We start from the raw sequence: 20500 nt of genomic DNA, 5'->3' as shown, positions 1-20500 counted from the left end.
AGTGACATAAGTGCTTGGGTGTGGGTAATAGAATCGATGAAGTAGAATGTTAACGGTTATAGGCTGAAGAATATAGACCTGAAATACCAAGCTGTGTGTGGTGTGATAATTTGCCTGTACCCAGGATGGGAAGGATGCTACAACTGGTGACGAGATAGGGGATTACGTAAACCCTGTGACCTGAAGAACCAAGAGTGCTATTCCAGAGAGTTTGCCATGGTCCAGCAACCTGCTTCTGAATACCTCGTGTGTCCTTCCCCACTGTGCCTACATTTAATAGATTCTCAACAATCGTACATTTGGACCAACAGGATTGACTCCCTGATCGAACTGCCTCTCTTCTTCGACCCTCTCCTCCAGGTCTTGGCCCGAGGGTGGGAGGCCCAAATCCTGCCCAAGCCAATGATCCCAAGGAAGCTATTGTCATCTCATGGAATATTGCTGGCCTGGCCCAAAAAACTGAATTTGAGGACTGGGAAAAGTATGATAAAAAGCTCACAATTTGTGTATATAAGAAACCTGGCTGACAAACTCAATAGACTTTGATGGGGTTGTGTCATTTTGTACTGCAGCTAGACATTCAACCATGGGTAGGGACGGGGGACCTTCTTAATTAGCCTCTACTAAATTTGCACCAAGAGTTAGAAAAAGCTTTTTAACAAAACTTTCTTATCAATTTATTTTCTTTACTTCAGAAGGTAATCCGGACATATTAGTAATACATTTTTAAAATAACGTCTTTCCCTCTAGAATGACCGATGTGATGAAAGCCCTTAATTGAAACATGGACCATTTTATTGACCAGTCCAGTAAAGACTACTATGTAGTATGGGCTGGGAAGCTTAATACAACATTATGCCCTTTCCCGTCCAAACAGGTATGCAGCTTTAATGTCACCAGGGGAAACAAGATGACACATTTTAAACAGTGTCCCCATGGTTCATCACTAAATGATCTCATGCAGAAATACAATTTGAAAACAGTAGAACCCTCTAGCACGGATCTATATCCACAGCACTCAGCTTTTATAGGGAGAGGATGCAATAGCAACATTGATCACTTCCTCACCTTAGAGAGTGACAGAATTAGCATACAGGAATCACAGGTGGGAGTAAACTGTATAAGCAACCATAACCCGCTTATTTTAAAATGAATGATGAATTCACACATAATTCCCAACAATGGCAAAATTGATAACATCATCCCCTGGCCTGAATGGTGCAAAATTTAAATGGGGAGGTGTAGATCCCTCTAGTTTCTTAAATGTCCTACTAGAGAGGAACATGGATTCCTTTCTGTTAGGTCTGGCTCCAGTAAACAGTCATAAGGTGATACAGGAAGCTCACATCACCATTTCCCACACAATTAGCCAGCTCATGACATCGAGACCAAAGGGACAAAAGAGGAAAACAATTGGTTGGTTCAACCACCAATGCTCCTGGGCACTAAACAACCTAAATAAAATGTCACATCAATGTCCAGGGGACCCTACGGCGGTCAGGGAAGCCAGAATTAATTACAAAAATGCAATTAGTTATAGAATGAACAAACTGCGGGTGGCAGCATGGGAGGATATAGTACAAGCCGCCAAGGACTGGAAAATGTTCTGGAGAACTATTAATGCTCCCTTGTTCTCAAAGGAGCTAGAAACCGATCTGGAATCTTTAATCACTCCCATACAATGGGTGGACCACTTTGTTATGGTACAATCTTTTCTCCCACTACTGAAGTCAGAATAGACACCCATACTCCTGTGGTTATTTTCTTAATTGATATGTTTTTCATCCTGGAGGAGGTAGTAAGGGCACTGACCAAAAGTCCCAAGGGAAAGGCTCCCTGCCATGATGGGGTTACAAAGTCTGGACTAGCCCTCTGGGCCCCGCTTATGACCAAGGTATGAAATGCAGCAGGAGCAGGACATGTGCCCTCATCTTAGGCTAACTCACTTATTATACCAATTTTTAAGAAGGGATCATGGAATGACCCGAAATGCTGCCGACCCGTCTCTCCAGTCAACTCTTCTGCCAAATTACTGGGGAGGGTCTTGTTAGAAAGATTGGAATCCTGGGCTGAAGAAAACTAACACCCAATATGGGTTTATGTAAGGTCTGGTGATGGTTGAGCAGTCACTCAACCTGAACCTACTGATGAGAAAATACACCCTGTCCAAAGAGAATACCCTGCACATGTTTTATTGACATAAGCTGTGCATTTGATTTGGTCAACCATAACAGAGTATGGGCATGTAATGAACAAATGAGGGCGCTGAAGAAGATTATCTCACTCCTCCCACATATTTACAATAACCTAACTGCTAAAGTTTGTTTTCGGATGGAGAGAGAATGAACCCAATCTTTTAAGATAGGGAGTGGGGTTTATCAAAGTTCAGTGTTGGCACCCTTCCTCTTCTCCCTTTATATAAACAGAGTAGATGATAAGCTTTAGTCCGTAGAAGAAGATACCCCAAGAGTAGAGAGGCGACAATACCAATACTTCTATATGCTGATGATGCGGCCATCCTGGCATTAACCCAGAAGAGCCTGCAAAGCTGATCAACTCCTTCACAGACTACATGGAAGGGAAAGATCTGAAAATGAACATAGCAAAATATTTTACTATGAGCTCTGTTTAAACAAGGGGAAAGACCAATACTTGTTATATTAAGGGGAGTAAAATGCTAAGCACCAAACCTTTTAATTATCTAGGAATACAGTTCTCCTCAAAAGGAGACTGGAAGCATCATAGGGACACATGTATATTAAATAAGGTTAGAAATCATGAAGACCTTTTTGGGTTTGCAGCCAAGTTAGGCTCCAAACCAAATCAATGAGTTGCTTGTCCTATACAATACCAAATCAATTTTAGCTGCAATATTTGAATCTGGAATGTGGGGGTTGGGGGATATTGGAACATTATAAAAACAGGAAAATAAGTACCTAAGAAGACAGACTCCTAGCAGCACCCCAATCCACGCTGGACACCATTCTTCATATTGGGCTGAGTGTTGGATTTATATCAAACACACTAGAAAACAAACAATTACCACTTTGGCACTCTGTTTGGTCCAAAGAAGAGAAACACTTTTCCTGATTAATCAATAAAGACTGTATTCGACTTGACCAGGCAAGCAACATTCCCTGGCTGTGGTATATTAAGTACACCCTGAGAAGGCTTGATCAGACAGAGGGGATCTCTGGGTACACCTGGAGGATGTTTCTGGTCACTCCAAAAGGAGTCTTAAGGACTGTATACTTAAAATCTGCCACAAGAATAGGGCCCAGCCAGATCACCCTAAGGCATTTGTGGAAAGATACTTAGCATTGAAAGACCAGGCCCGGTGTAAAATGTATATCAAGCTACCCCACTATATTAATCACAGATATCATTTAACCCACTTTAGATTTCTTTTTTTTTTTTTTTTAATTTTTTTTATTTGCCAAAAGAAAGATAACGTACATAACATTGATTCAGAAACATATTGCAAAAACACCATAGCCACACACAGTGAAAATAAGAAAAACAAAACAAAGGAGGGGGCCTGGGTTGGGAGGAAAACAAAGAGGAAAAAGAAAATCAATATCACTTAGTCCCAGTGTAGACAGAGCCAGATTTGTTCTATTCTGGCTCGAGAGGAAGGGCCCCTGACCTTAGCTAAAGCCATTTCCATCTCATACACCCCTCTCAGTAGCTGCCAAACCTCTGCAAGTGTTGGGGGTTTTAACTCGATCCAGACCCTTGCAATACATAAGCGACAGCAAGCCATAATAAAAGAAAATAAAGCAACAGAAATTAAGCCGGGGTCCTCTATAAATCCCATCAGTATCTCTTTCTCAGAAATAATAATATTGCTGCCTGACAGGTTACACAGCTCCTTAGTAATCGATGTCCAAAAAACCGAAAGTTCCGGGCATGTTATAAACATATGTCTAATGTCTGCAGCAAAAAAATGAGCATTTAGGGCAACGGGTCTTTAGTGTCAAACTGGGCGTAGCCCACTTAGAGATAATTTCGGGTGTGTAATACAAAAGATATAGCATGCGGTGTTGCTGTTACCTCTGTTAATTTAAAACTTCAGCAACACCGCATGCTATATCTTTTGTATTACAAACCCACTTTAGATTTCTATTATTCCATTGCATGGTCTTATTTCTGAGGGTGGGAGTACCTTAACCCGAAAGTGACCCTCTGATAACATATCCGAACAGCTGACCCAGCACATTGCACTTTTTTGTAAATTCTACCTGACATACAGAAAGCATTATCTCAAACCGGTTTTTGTAAAAGAAAGGATCTTCCATCACAAGGAGGCCTTTTAGTATTTATATGACCTCAAGGCTGCAATAGTCTGTTATCTGATAGTCATATTTCTCTCAAAGGTGCCCCGTACAAGGGATTCATTATCTGGCCAAGAAAGTGAGATGATTTAGCTGGTGTACTCTACTCAATAACGACATGTTATAGTGGGGCATTTGTTATTATGAAATGTGTCTGCTGATTTTTAATTCAAAAACGGTTTATCCTAATTCTGAAATTTTAATTATCTACTGTAAAAAATTTGCAAACTGTTAGCTTTTTACAATTACATTCTGGAAAATTGCCTTTTTTAACATGAAATTATATTGTCTAGTGTACAATAGGCAGCATGTTTATTTTTTATGACATTTTATTATATTTAACTTTTTTTATTGAATATTCTGATAAGTTACTTTTATCGTTTTATCTTGGTATAAACCGAATAAAGCTTATGAACGAACGTGTGCCTCATTCAAAGTGAAAATCAATGGTTGGCATATATCGAGTCAAAGCGCAACTCCAGTCAGTGCATGGTCTATGAAGAAAGTGAAAGCCTTCCAGAAAGTTTGTTTGTCGTCGGCTAGAAACTTGCTGGTGATGTTGAGACAAGAGATACTGTGCCACAGCCTAACACAGAGCCATCATTCATACAGTCTGACAATGCTAGAGGCAGCGACAACTAGGTACAGAGAAGCGCCAAAGACAGTGACAGTCAAGTACAAGAAAGCGTTAAAAGCGGAAACATTTCTGACACAAAGAAACACTAAAAGGCAGTAAGACCAACCAGGTATGAAAAATGTAAGGAGCAGTTACAGCCAAGTGCAAGAGAACGCTGTGAGTAGAAGCAAATAAATGCAGAGAAACATTAGAGGCGATGATAATCAGATATATTGAGAATACAATCAAGCTTACCAGAATCTGAGCAAAGAGATTCATCATACCGCATCCTTTAGGCAAAGCCACCCAAGTCAATGTCCAGGGGTTGTGAATATGGAGCCATTGATCCCTAAAGAGGACAACACAGATGGTGCTTGGTGTGTTCCGCATAACTTGAAAGTCTTTAAGAAGTTGGAAGACTCAATGGCCGCGAGAAAAGAAGCCAAACGGCCCTGAAGCAAGCACAGCACCAGGACTTACAGATGGAATGAATGGTGCAAGTCCAGGTACACAGAATATCATTAAGAGCCATAACTGGTTATGATGCTGCTTCATTCCTGAAACCACCGATTCCCTTTGATACTGCCAAAAAGCAAAATTTTGGTGACAGATGGACTGCCTGATTCGAAACCTTCAATGATTTCATTGATGTGCTGGAAGAAGTAAATGGCAAAAAAATTATTAAATATCTGAAGAATTTGGCAGGTGAAGGAGTGAAAGTAATAATAAAGAAAGTACCACTAGTTGATGAAGTGATGTACCGTCAAATCAAAGAAGCGTTAAACACCAAGTTCAATCAAATGCTGAATGTCAACTATGAAAGGTATATTTTCAGTCAGGAAAGGCAGAGAGCTGGTGAAACGATGGATGAGTCTGTAGAAAGACTTGATTTGCTCATCAAGCATTGCAAGTTTAACGAGTACAATGATGAATAGGCCATACGTTTCAAAGTAATAGATGGTTGTCTCTCTGCTTCCTTCAGACGACAAATGTTGAAAGAGACACTCAGTTTGGAGCGAGTACTCATGGCTGCTAGAGTAGAAGAAAGAGCGGACAGACAAGCCGCTAACATGGAGGCTGGTACGGCCCAAAGTGATTCAGCTGCGAGTGCGAAACGTAAGTCAAAACACAAGGTAGAAGGCCATAAAATAATTTCTCCAAATAAAAAGAAGTCTTGTTTTCGATATGGATTTCCCTTTCCACATGAAGGAAATGTACCGCCATTGGACAGACATGCAAAGGCTGTGGGAAAGAGAGCCATTTTGTAATGGTTTGCAAATAGAGGGAAAGATCAAGTGCATCACATCGAGAAAACAAAATGGAGGAAAGATTAAGTGTGTCATGGTGAAAAAACAAAATGGATGCAAGAAAGTTTCAGATGTGATGCTTTACGTGCACCCATAAGGCCAAGTGACCACCTCAGTTGCAGTGTTGGCTTGTGAGCATTTTTATGTGCTTCTGTATTGAAAGCATTTCTCGGTTGCCACCGATCATCAAGCATTGCACAATATTTTCAGCAATCCAAAATGCCCCCTTGCAGTGAGAGGTGGGGGTTTCGGTTGCAGAAGTATTATTATATGATTGCATCATACAGGAACAGTTCAAAGCCCTGCTGACTGCTTCTCATGTGTGCCAATACAGTGTCACTGCACTACTTCTAAAGCAATAGAGATCTATTGACCTTGGCAAACTTTGCACTACTGATCCGTCTCACAAACGCAAAATGAAGACCTATGCAGACAGACGCCGGTTTGCTCGGAGCACTGTGTTCAAAAGAGGAGACAAAGTTATAGACAAGCAGCAAGGAAAACACAAGTCAGATATTCCTTTCAATGCCAACCCACTGAGGGTTGTGACTATAAAAGGACACATGGTGACAGCTCACTGTCCTGGGAAATCTATTTCAAGCACATGCCTCGACCTTCACCAGCTCCAGATGTTAGAAGTGAGCCTTATCTTCCTGGGAATCCGGAGAGTTCCATGACTGTACCAGTGTCTTTGTCACCAGTGCCAGCCATGGACCCTTCTCCTCTACCTCCCCAACTTCACATGACCAGATCTGGGGACTTTACTCAAGAACCAAAGTGACTTATTGAAGAGTTGTGATGTATGTATGTATTATTTGTACTTTTCATTTAACAATAGGGGCAATATAGTGTATTGTGAGTTAGCAATGGTGGGATGCTTTTGGTTCCTAAAGTACTCCATAGAACAGTGACATAAGTGCTTGGGTGTGGGCAATAGAATTCATGAAGTAGAATGTTCAGGTAACGGTTACATGCTGAAGAATAAAGATGTATTAGCAAGCTCTGTGTGTTGAGTGATCATTTGCATGTACACAGGCTAGGGTGGACACTACATTAGGCACAGAAAAAAAATCATATAAGAAGCCGTCTGTAAGATATTGGGATATTGGTTGAGGGGGTTAAAACCCTGCTCAAGCAACAACCACATTTCTGGTCAGGGTGAACCTTAAAAGTCACTAAATGAACCTCTGCTCAACCTTCTGGTAGCTTTGCACAAAACCAATTAGGCTTAACTTAGATGGAAAGTATTTATGCAGCACAAAAACTGTTATGAAGTGAAAACACAACACAAGAAAAATCTCAAACCAGTTTAAAGTTTATAAAATTATATTAAATCAAATGAAATCAAAATGAATTCAATCCAATCAGTAGAACCCGAGTTATAAATGTGTAATGTTTTAGTGCAAATTAGCAATTAAAGATCAAAGCAGCAACCGCGGGTATCTAGTTGAGTGAGACTGGGTCAAAGTCATTAGTTAAGGCCGACCGCAAAGGAACATGTGTCGGATACATAAAGAAGATCGGGCCTGGTCTCAGCTTACCTTCAGACTTAGAAAACATTTTGAAAATAAGTTCTTGAGAAGGTGAGAGTTTAGTGAGGCAAGAGAGCAGAGTATGTCCAAGAAGGAGGCGTCATCGTCGGAGAGCCGCTGGACATAGTTGCAGTGAAAATTTTTACTTTTGGACTTACTCACTTTTTTGGAAGTTGAAAATCTTCAACAAGATGAATCTTCAGACTGTAGACAACATGGGCTCCACTAGGCCATACCTTCTCCAAGAGGTCCCTCTGAACAGGAGTTCCTACTTTGGAGAAGAACATAGCGGGAGCTATCGCAAAGTCAGGCCGATATGATCCAGTACTCCTTCAATCAGCAAGCAGCAAGGAAGTCCTCTGTTAGCAGCGTGAGAGCATAGTGGGAGCTTTCGCGAAATCTGGCCATCTGGTGATGCACCTTGGGCGGATCGGCTAGCAGGTAGGTCATGGTCTTCTGTTGGGTCTCAGGCCACTTTTTGGTGAAAATGTTTACAAGTCCTAGGTTTTTGGAGGAGTACAACCAACACCACTACCACGGGTCCAGGGTCTATGGGCACCATTTCGGGGGGAGTACTTACTCCAGCAGAAGTCAGATGCAGGGTTAAAGGCTCAGGAGTTTGTTATATCCCTACAACTCACCCAGGAAGTCAGCTAACTATTTGTTGGAGTCACTTCTGGTGGGCTTGGGTTCAAAGAGATGGCCCATACTACTTCAAGTAGCAAGGCAGGCCTTCAAGGAGCAGGGAAGTCCTCTGGTAGCAGCAGGGCAGTCCTGAGGGGATCCAGCCAGTCCTTCTGAAGTTTTCCAGAGGTCCAGGAGTGTACTGAAGAGGTGTTCTGAGGGTCCAATAAGTATACCTAGTGCCACTCTTTGAGTGGAAGGGATTCCTGGGCTACCCCCACATCTTGTTCTAGAAAGTTCTTCCCTTCCCTTGCCCAGTCTCCAGGAAGTCTGTGGTGAAAGGAGGCTGATGTTAAGTTCCATTATGTGTGCTGGAGACAAGCCCTTTTAAGTGATAGTGGGGCAGGGAACAGTTCCACCCCCAGCCATCCTAGCTGGATGGCCCTACGCAGGAATACACAAACCTCAACAGGGGAGCCAGGCACAGTCATGTGACGTAGGACAATGGCAACTGGTGTCAAATTGTTAGGCCAAGAAAATTTCAACTTTCTAAAAGTGGCATTTTCAGAATTGTTACTTCAAAATCGAATTTACAAATAAAGATTATTTTAAATTACAATTTGACTACAAACATGAGGGTTCTATTTGCTCATAATCCACAGTTAGTACTTATTAAATGCAATAAGGTAGCCTGGTGTCATCCAGTGGGAGAGATAAGACCTCACAGAAGTGAAAAAGAATTTAGGAGTTTTTCACTACCAGGACATCTAAAACTGAAACCCATATGTCCTATTTTTTAAATACAATGCAATCTGTCCTATGGGCCTTTAAGGCCTACAATAGGGATGACGTGTATGTATTAAAAAGTAAAGTTTAATTCTAGTAATATGTTTACTTTGCCAGGCCAAAATGGCTGTGTAAAACTGCACTGTAGGCTGCAATGGCAGGCCTGAGACATGTTTTAAAAGACTACTTTAGTGGGTGGCAAATGAGTGCTGTAGGCCCTCTGGGTGTATTCAATTCACAGGCCCTGGGTACATGTAGTACCAATTTACTACGGACTTACTACTAAAATAAGTTTCTCAATCAGGACAATTTGACCATATTTAAGGGAGAAAGTGCATGCACTTTACCGCTGGTTAGCACAGGTAAGATACAGTGAGTCCTAATGCTAACAAGAACTTATTTAGAAAACAGGATACAGGCTATGCATTCAAAAAGAGGGTAGAGAAGTTATTCTATAGGGGAGGGACAAACACAAGAAGAGGACAGATGAGATTGATATGAAAACTAAACAATGATAAACAAGGCACTGCTCCAAAGTCCACTGTAAGTATTTGTGCTGAATTCAATAGTTTTTTTTAACAACCTGGACCTAGAAACGATCCAATGGGGGAATAATTATCAATATTATAGCAGATGCAGTGCCACTAAGGCCTAGGTAGGTGAGGTGCCCTCTGTACCAGGGGCAGCTCCTCCACTATGGCAGAGGAGCATCGCCTTACTGCTTTCAAGCATTGCAGAAGCAAAAACATAAAATGATTATAACTTTTAGTTATTATCATTGTATGTTTGGCTGCTTTGCGGGTGGGCGAGGCTGCTCTGCGAGCAGGGCAGTGGAGGAGTGGTTTGCCCACTTCTAAAAATGCGCAGTGACTGTTTGGTCTGTCCTCTTGGGCCACCTAAACCAGTCAAGCGCACCTCCGCACTTCCCCACTTCTCCCTGCAGGCTGCATTACAGCCTGCATGGATAACAGGGCCACAGGATCTTGCTATATCGGCTTGAAGAGACCGGGGTCACTGGGAAGGCCTTGGCCTGGTTCGCATCCTTCCTGACCGATCGGTCCTTCCAGGTCTCTGGCCCCCCTACACTTCCAACGTCTATCCTCTAGGCTGTGGTGTCCCTCAGGGGTCTGCCCTAAGCCCCACTCTATTCAACATTTATGTCGCCCTCTAGCCATGTTGGCAAAAGCCCGGAACATGGCTATGGTATCATGTGCAGATGATACCCAAATGGTATTTACCTTCTCTAGCAATATTAAACTAGACCAGGGGAAATTCCAAGGCAACCTTACAGCAAATTCTGAATGGATGACTAATAACTACTTACAATGGAACTCCGCAAAATCAGAAGTGCTTTTGGTAGGTCGGGATACCCCCCTATGGGGCAATCAATGGTGGCCTGAAGCCCTTGGCCCTCCTCCCCAGCCAAAAAGTACGGTTAAGAATCTGGGAGTGTTGATGGACAGCGCCCTCTCATTCGAACCGCAAGCTAAGGCTGTGGCAGGTACCTATTTTGGTCTCCTACTGGGCCTAAAACCCATCCTAGGGCTATTTGATGCACCCATGCGACAGACAATTGTTCAATCCACCGTGCTGTCACGTTTGGACTATTGCAATGGACTACTACTGGGCGCTAACAAAGACGTGACGAGAAGGCTTCAACGGGCACAGAATGCGGCTGCCCGCATGCTCTTTGCACTACCTAAACACTGTCATGCGGCTGACCTCCTCCGACGGCTACACTGGTTACCTATAAAACAGAGAGTTCACTTCAAACCGTTATATACCACACATAAGATCCTGCATGGCCTGGGTCCGCAAATTCTGCCCAATCTTTGCTCGGTGTATATTCCGGCTCCGACCCTGCGCTCATAAGACCTGCACCTGGCCTATGTCCCGCGGATGCGCAGGTCCATAGCCGGGGGCACTCATTTTGGGCACTGGCCCCCGCCCTCTGGAATACCATGCCTCTTGCTGCCCACGGCATGCAGGACCACTGGGCGTTCAGGAAGCTGATCAAGACATGGCTTTTTTCCAATCTCTAGTCTACCCCCGCTCTGTCCACCTCTACTCAGGGTCAGCTCTGGGATGCCCCAATGCGGGGGCAGGCATGTGCTTTACTGATAACATAACATAACTTCTACAGACCCTGGCTGAGTGCCGTCTCACGGTGCTCAGACCAATCACAACGCTGCAATTGCAGTGTAGTGATTGGCTTAGGGGAGGGAGCCTGGCTGCCTGCTTCCTGTTCCTGAAATCAGAAGCAAGAGAACAGGAGCCGCGACATGAAACCGGGACGCAACAAGGTAAGTGATTTTTTAAAAAAAATCCCTCCTGCAATCACGACCCTAGTGCGACCCCCTTCCTCCTCGTGATCCCCCCTCCCCTGCCCCCCTACCCGTGAGCCATGCTGGCAGCTGCTGCTCTGTACCCAACAATGGATTTTTATGAGCCACCTAGGGAAATAGGGGCCCATTTAACTTGCTTGAACAAAGCCCATGGTACCTTGCTATGCTGCTGCAAAAAAGTGTGTAAGTCATAGAGATGCTGATGAGAGTATGTCAAAGGGAGACCGTTTGTGTGTGACAGTGTGTGACAGTGGGAATGTATAGGAGAACAGTGAGCAGAAGAGAGAAAAAATGAGATAATGACTTAATGAGAGGGAGTGAGTATATGTGTTAAAGGTAGTTGAAACATGAGGATGAAACAGAGGGATTAGAAATTGATGAGTGTGAGGAAACAAGAAAAAAAGGAAAGTCAAACAGAAAGAAAGGAACACAAATGCCATCATTATGAGTAGGTCAGAAAACTTTGCGGATTTATTTCTCCTTCAGAGTTACCAATACTGAGATTACTGGTAACTCTGGGGGCAGGAGTATTGGTAACAACAGGGGTGGGGAAAATTGGAACCATTACGTGTGGGACCCTGAGGTTCTCCTTAGAAATGATGACCTAACTGCAGAATCATTAATTCTGGCTCTAATTATCCCCGTTATTCCTCATTTTCACTTAGATTTTCACACATGGCCTATTAAATGATGGTCAGCCACAATATTGTCAAGTAACACACAGGCCATATGTGTACCAGTAAGGGATAGACATTGTGTGGTACAGTCAGGGCCGGACTGGGGAACCAAACGAAGCCTAGCAAAACTGCCCAAACCGACCTAACAGCATTCATCTCCTCGCACTCTTTTTCTCTCTCTCGCTCTCTTTCCATCCGTTCATTGTCTGTCCTTTCCTGTCTCTTTCCCTCTCTTGCTCCCCTTCCCCCCCACCCCCCCCCCCCCCCCACACCGCCCACACACCGCCCGTTTCTCTCTCTCTTAAAGGCTCTTTGCGCAATCTGAGCTAGAGAAATTGACAAAGGATTCAGGAGCGGCATGGCCTTATAAAACTAGTCTCCACGGGCCCCAGCGCACCGGGGGAATGTCTAGTGGAATAAAATGCCTGTTGGTCCCTAGGGTATGTATCTAACAGGAAAGCATGCTGCAACCCAGTGACTGTTGAGGCTTTACATAGCCCGTAAACTGGCAGGGCATGCCTATCAAGCAGTATTAAGTGATACAACAGCGCATGCACCCAGAATTTGGTACAGAAGAACTATTGTGGGGTGTTTCGTGGCATCGTAGCTAATGGAGCAGCACAAAAACGTAGTATCCCGTTCTTTGTGTAAAGGGAATCACAAGCATATTTTTACTTATGTAGCTGTACACATATTTAAATGTATGCATATCACTATCACCAGCAAATGGTATGATTGTTTATTATTTTCTAGGGAATCTGATTGCCTTATTTTATATCACTGGAATTTTGGGGGGTCTATTTTTTTGCCAATTATGCATCCGGTCCCAAGGGTTATGATGATGCTTTCTTTGTACTACAAAAGGGGGTGGTGATGGACGGAGCATCAAAACCAATCAAACACTCACACCCAGTCAACAGATCTGGGTTTGAGAAAGGGACTCACGTCTGCCACTGGATGGCTGAAATGCCAGAAACCGGTCCTAGGAAGCTTGTTTCCGGTCCAGGGAAGGCATGGCTTGGCAGTTCGGGCTGGACTGTTCCCATGAGGCACAGGGTCAGACTGATTTGCATATGGCCATGTCTGAACTGGGGTGGCAGAGTGGGCTAAAGAACGGTGATGGATCAAACCCAGATCTGTTGACTGGGTGTGAGTGTTTGATTGGTTCTGATGCTCCGTCCATCACCATCCCCTTTTGTACCGCTTTGTTCGCCATCAGTTGGCAGGGTATGCTCAGACGTGAGTCCCTTGCTCACTTTGCCACTGGATTCAAGCAAGCCTGGCTGAAGACGGCTGAAATGCCAGAAACCGGTCCTAAGAAGCTTGTTTCCGGTCCAGGGAAGGCATGGCTTGGCAGTTCGGGCTGGACTGTTCCCATGAGGCACAGGGTCAGACTGATTTGCGTATGGCCATGTCTGTACTGGGGTGGCAGAGTGGGCTAAAGAACGGTGATGGATCAAACCCAGATCTGTTGACTGGGTGTGAGTGTTTGATTGGTTCTGATGCTCCGTCCATCACCATCCCCTTTTGTACCGCTTTGTTCGCCATAAGTTGGCAGGGTATGCTCAGACGTGAGTCCCTTGCTCACTTTGCCACTGGATTCAAGCAAGCCAGGCTGAAGACGGCTGAAATGCCAGAAACCGGTCCTAGGAAGCTTATTTCCGGTCCAGGGAAGGCATGGCGTGGCAGTTCGGGCTGGACTGTTCCCATGAGGCACAGGGTCAGACTGATTTGCATATGGCCATGTCTGAACTGGGGTGGCAGAGTGGGCTTAAGAACGGTGATGGATCAAACCCAGATCTGTTGACTGGGTGTGAGTGTTTGATTGGTTCTGATGCTCCGTCCATCACCATCCCCTTTTGTACCGCTTTGTTCGCCATAAGTTGGCAGGGTATGCTCAGACATGAGTCCCTTGCTCACTTTGCCACTGGATTCAAGCAAGCCTGGCTGAAGACGGCTGAAATGCCAGAAACCGGTCCTAAGAAGCTTGTTTCCGGTCCAGGGAAGGCATGGCTTGGCAGTTCGGGCTGGACTGTTCCCATGAGGCACAGGGTCAGACTGATTTGCATATGGCCATGTCTGAACTGGGGTGGCAGAGTGGGCTAAAGAACGGTGATGGATCAAACCCAGATCTGTTGACTGGGTGTGAGTGTTTGATTGGTTCTGATGCTCCGTCCATCACCATCCCCTTTTGTACCACTTTGTTCGCCATATGTTGGCAGGGTATGCTCAGACGTGAGTCCCTTGCTCACTTTGCCACTGGATTCAAGCAAGCCTGGCTGAAGACGGCTGAAATGCCAGAAACCGGTCCTAGGAAGCTTGTTTCCGGTCCAGGGAAGGCATGGCTTGCCAGTTCGGGCTGGACTGTTCCCATGAGGCACAGGGTCAGACTGATTTGCATATGGCCATGTCTGAACTGGGGTGGCAGAGTGGGCTAAAGAACGGTGATGGATCAAACCCAGATCTGTTGACTGGGTGTGAGTGTTTGATTGGTTCTGATGCTCCATCCATCACCATCCCCTTTTGTACCGCTTTGTTCGCCATAAGTTGGCAGGGTATGCTCAGACGTGAGTCCCTTGCTCACTTTGCCACTGGATTCAAGCAAGCCTGGCTGAAGACGGCTGAAATGCCAGAAACCGGCCCTAGGAAGCTTATTTCCGGTCCAGGGAAGGCATGGCTTGGCAGTTTGGGCTGGACTGTTCCCATGAGGCACAGGGTCAGACTGATTTGCATATGGCCATGTCTGAACTGGGGTGGCAGAGTGGGCTTAAGAACGGTGATGGATCAAACCCAGATCTGTTGACTGGGTGTGAGTGTTTGATTGGTTCTGATGCTCCGTCCATCACCATCCCCTTTTGTACCGCTTTGTTCGCCATAAGTTGGCAGGGTATGCTCAGACATGAGTCCCTTGCTCACTTTGCCACTGGATTCAAGCAAGCCTGGCTGAAGACGGCTGAAATGCCAGAAACCGGTCCTAGGAAGCTTGTTTCCGGTCCAGGGAAGGCATGGCTTGGCAGTTCGGGCTGGACTGTTCCCATGAGGCACAGGGTCAGACTGATTTGCATATGGCCATGTCTGAACTGGGGTGGCAGAGTGGGCTAAAGAACGGTGATGGATCAAACCCAGATCTGTTGACTGGGTGTGAGTGTTTGATTGGTTCTGATGCTCCGTCCATCACCATCCCCTTTTGTACCACTTTGTTCGCCATATGTTGGCAGGGTATGCTCAGACGTGAGTCCCTTGCTCACTTTGCCACTGGATTCAAGCAAGCCTGGCTGAAGACGGCTGAAATGCCAGAAACCGGTCCTAGGAAGCTTGTTTCCGGTCCAGGGAAGGCATGGCTTGGCAGTTCGGGCTGGACTGTTCCCATGAGGCACAGGGTCAGACTGATTTGCATATGGCCATGTCTGAACTGGGGTGGCAGAGTGGGCAAAAGAACGGTGATGGATCAAACCCAGATCTGTTGGCTGGGTGTGAGTGTTTGATTGGTTCTGATGCTCCGTCCATCACCATCCCCTTTTGTACCGCTTTCTTTGTACTGACATAGTTTATATGGTTAATAGCTGGGCAGAATTTTCGTTTCACACAGTTTTTTTGTTGCTCGGATTGGTATGCAGTCATTGATATTGGAATATCAATCAATGCGTCTGATAAGTAGCTGTGGTTCTTTTTGTTGCAGATGAGTGCTCTTTTATCTATAGTGGTATTGTTAAAGTAAATTACATTTTTTGAGTGCCACATCTCAACAGTAAGTTAAGAAAATATAGTTGGGAAGTGTGCTTTAAAATGCATAATTTGTCTCATTTCAGAAATATAAATACACCGTTAGGAACAGAGGTGGGGTGAACCCTTTTTCCATCCCCATGAATAGGTGGTGTCAAGTTCACTTGCAGGAGTTCACATCTCTCTGTTGCTCACTGAACCAGAAAAACTGCACGCACACATTCTCTTGCCGCTCTTAGTGACGAATGGCCAATGTCAATCTTGCCTTTCTCATCCCCACGTATGAGTCTTCTTGCACCCCGTCTACAACCACTTGTCTCTTTAACATACGCTGGGTGGTGTGTCAACTTCTCTTGAAGTACCTGCACCACTCTGGGAAGAAGGTTTGCTCCTGAACATGCTAGTGCAGTGCGATGGCAACTTCTGAACATTGCTTGGGCCACTTTTCGGCCCTTATAAGATTACCTTTCATCTGGTTCTGTTTCAAAGGATAAGGATTTTTGTTCTGCCACAGAAGTGCAGTTTCACCATTCACTGTGCGATCATTGCTTTCCGATACCAAAGCCTCACTATGAATCAGAAAAACAGTTTTTTATAGTCGGCATCTATGAGCTGTTAGATTTCATATGGGTCCGTTGCTGTAATATGAACTGGCTGAAGATCTGAGCCCCATCAAAGTCTGAATCATTTCCTGAGCTAGCATTACTTCTCCGAGCTCTCTCTATTAGAAAAGGTGGGGCCGGCATCGGACACGCCGACAATATGGCGGTCCTGCCGTCCCCCGACGACCTGGGAGGCGGGCCTGTCGCGCACAGCAGTGACGCGACAGGCACACCTCCAACACGATAGTCATCACCGATAGGTCGTTACCTGGAAGTGAAGTGATTCACTTCCGGGTCGCGCTAGTGTTCAGCACCAGGCCGGCTAGAACCGTAGAACCATAAAAGGCTGGGGAGCAGAGGAATCTTCCTCTTTGCCTTCTGCGCTCCCCAGCCTGTAGAGCAACCTCGCTAGGAGGCTGCTATTTAATTTTTCTCTCTCGTTTATTCTGCAGAAGCAGGCAGGTTTAGATCCTAGTTGCTTTGGAACTCATTCTTTTAGAATAGGGGCTGCCACGGAGGCAACAGCAAGGGGCTTGCACAGCAGCAATGTCAAAAGAATTGGGAGATGGTCCTCCAATTGTTACAAACGCTATGTGCGGCTGCACATGTTGTAAGTGGGGCGTTATCACAGTACTGATGCGTGTCTTTTCTGCTTATCTCTACAGTTTCTCGAACCTGTCACGCAGGGGGGAAACTGGCATTGGCTCATCAACAACTAGCAAAGCGAGGACATGCACCACCTCCAGAAGCAGGACCACAGGTGGTTTGGATTATAGGCCATTCAAATGTGAGACGTTTGAAGGCAATTTTCTTGTCAGGAAATTACAAATACAGAGCGGAACAGGCTGGTTTCCAGATCTCATTGCATGGGAGAGGGGGTCTCTGTTTGAGTCAGTTCAGGGGTTTTGTAAGGGTCTTATTGAGCAAGGGGGGTCCCCGCCCGGATATCATTATCTTACACCTAGGAGGGAATGATCTGGTGAATCTGGGTAAAAGAGGGCTAGTGGAATCCATAATAACAGAGGTGGGTTGGTTAGCAAAAACATGCCAGGGATGCACCATAGCATGGTCACAAACGGTGCCTAGATGTCAATGGAGGGCCTGGGAGTCTGTGAGAGTACTGAACCACTCTGTAAGAAGGACTAATTACAAGATAGAGAGGTTGTTTAGGTCTAGTTACAGACGATCACCCACGGGTGCATCAGGGGTGATCCGTGCTTCTTAAAAGACGGGGTCCACTTATCAAAGGTAGGTAACGCCATCCTCTCAGAGAATTTGCTGGCATGGTTAGTGGGCTTGAGTCGCAGGGCATGACCTCCAAGTTAGCATAGTGGGGGGGGGGCAGATAGTCAGGCAACTATGCTGGCCTGTGGTGGTAAGGTCATGATTGGTGAGCAGTAAATTTAAGGTCCTTAGAGGGCGGCGCCATTCTTGAATGGGATCGCCCAAGGGGGAGGGACAAATCGTCCCTCCTAGAACTCCAGGGGCAGTTACAGCCTTTTTGGCTGGACGGGTGTGGGGGAGGGGGGAGTTACGCTTTTCCTAGGCTGGTTGGCCACCCCGCACGTGTACAATGGCACCAGTAAAGGGTGCAGAACTGCATGGGCCCCTTATGGAGATAGTATACAGAGCGTACGGGGTAACCGGGGGGGGGGGAAGTACCCTCACGGTGAACAGGCCCTCTGTGCATGTGCACTCCGGCGAGAGGGCGGGCTTAATTTATAAGGATCTGACACTAGTTATTGACCTTGCCGTAGGCTCAAACATGGATACTCAGAAAAATAATTGACATTATGATTATGGAGGATGTGATGCTTAGATTCGGATAGGAATAACTTGTATTAGAGTTATGTTAAGAATAGCCATCTGACATCTGTACATATCAAATGTAATCAATGTCAATTGTATGATTTTCTGCGTAAATTTGTAAATATTGTCTTATTAAATGTTAAATGTTTTGTTAATAAATACGGCCGGGGGGTTATCTACGACCCCCCTTTTCCAACTAAGTATTTGTCCTTGATATTGTGTGGGTCTTGACAAAAGGAGGAGGGGGTATAGGTAGTACCAGGCCATATTAAACAGTATCAAATAAATATCTTGATGTATACAGAACAACCGATTTTACTGACAGTTGAAATGCTGACCATGTGTCTTTCCTTACCGTCAACTCGGTTCCGCACCATCCTGCCTGAGGTATGGCTTGAGCTCTGATCAAAATCACACCTCCCTCCAGCTCCGGATAGCCTGGGTTTATGCAGACGTCATCCGAAACATTAGTATAATGCATGCCTATGATGTTGTACTTAAACCTCTCCAGCAGGCACTTCTTGAAAGACACGGTCATTGCTGAACTTGAACATTGAACAGTGGGGACGATGTCACTGCGATCTGCAACAAAACAGGACCAGGTGATTACGAATGGAATGCAGGTGCAGAGATAGCACAGCACCAGGTTAGGAAACACAATCACAAAACACACATTGGCTTTCCTTGTTTCTCATGTCAGCATATTTGCGGTGAGTGCAGCTTCTAATTGAGAGCCTGGCATCTACGCATGCTGTCCATTACAAGCCTTGCCCCTATATATGGGACAATGAAATCTGTGGTCGAAGACAGTGGGAACTATTGGGAACAGAGCTCCACTACTTTCATTCTTGCTGTTGCACGATCTCTTTTTTATTTTACAATTGGCATCTGTTGTGACCACAGAACTGCTTGAAAAATAGAGGAGGCTCATTCTCCGCCACCCCAACACCTGGACCCTCCATCTGTTACTCTTCATCCTCTGACCAGGGTCCATACAACGAGTAAGACACTTCTTTTCTTGCAGTGACTGAGGAAACAATAGAGTTCTGGGGTGGGTAAATCAAGCATAGCAGCAGCACCTCAAAACAAAGGAGAATGTACAGAATGGTGAAAAGAATGGCAGTGAAGTAATGAGAGGGGGGAGTGATAGGCAGAGGAAGTTAAAGGAAGCTGACAATTTTGGCAGGAGTAAAGGAGGGAGGAGAAAACAGAAAGGACAAAGGATGGAACTTAAACCTGCAGCCACGAAACACTGCCCCGCACCCTTCAACAGACAGACAGGAGATCAAAGGTGGCATGTGGTCTTGAAAGGGTGACAAACGAGATGCTCTGTGCCTAACCCCTCCCAAGAGGCGAGTCCCGTCCTCCTCCCTCAGACATTTTCAACTGCGTTCATCCTAACCTTGAAACAAACCAGCAACAACGTGTTTGGTGCCTTAAAAGGTCGCAGTTTATTAAAACATAACATTTATACATATTGCAACTTTCGTGGTCATGCATAACATCCATGTTACCACATTTACTGTCTTTCCAATTATAGCTCTTTCAGTCTGCTCTTCGTCATTATCTGCTCTCAGACAGACCACTGTCTGGGGAGGGGCCCAAATGCCTGGGCCACTGTTTCAACGGTGTTAGGCTTCAACTTGCTACCGACTTGGTGGGTGTCCGTCCGGACCTGCCCGGGCTGCATGTGCCGTCTCGCTTGCCTTCGGCCCCTTCTTGGCCCCTCCCTGCTCCTTCGGTTCCCTGCCGTGTGGCATCCCAAGGACCCTGTCTGAGCACTTCATCTATTCAGCTTGAGGCTAGGTTCTGACATCTCGCTTCTTTGGTAACCCAGCCGTGAGGCATCCCAAGGTCCCTGCGGGAGCATCACATCTACTCTTCCTATGGCTGATTGACACTCTTGGCTCCCTCAGTGCCCCAGCCGTGAGGCCTCCTAAGGACCCTGTGTGAGCACTTCGTCTATCCAACCTGAGGCTGAGTTCTGACATCTCGCTCCTTTGGTACCCCTGCCGTGAGGCATCCCAAGAGCACTGCGGGAGCCTCCCATCTACTCTGTCTGTGGCTGATTGGCACTCTTGACTCCCTCAGTGCCCCTGCCGTGAGGCCTCCTAAGGCCCCTGTGTGAGCACTTCATCTGTTCAG

At 45.6% G+C, this 20500-nt stretch overlaps 1 protein-coding gene across 1 annotated transcript in view; it reads right to left on the bottom strand.

Moving 5' to 3' along the window:
• The window catches only part of LOC146857283 (uromodulin-like), a 237967-nt gene that overhangs the window by 96749 nt on the left and 120718 nt on the right, over positions 1-20500 (bottom strand). The window contains exon 5 of the mRNA XM_085647788.1: positions 18711-18937. Within this exon, the coding sequence (XP_085503914.1) occupies positions 18711-18937 (227 nt within the window). The remainder of the gene's footprint in view (positions 1-18710; positions 18938-20500) is intronic.

Source organism: Triturus cristatus, chromosome 3_2 (assembly GCF_964204655.1).
Source record: "Triturus cristatus chromosome 3_2, aTriCri1.1, whole genome shotgun sequence".
NCBI classification, from domain to species: domain Eukaryota; kingdom Metazoa; phylum Chordata; class Amphibia; order Caudata; family Salamandridae; genus Triturus; species Triturus cristatus.
Note: the sequence above shows the minus strand (reverse complement) of the source record. Positions and strands in the feature narration are given on the sequence as shown.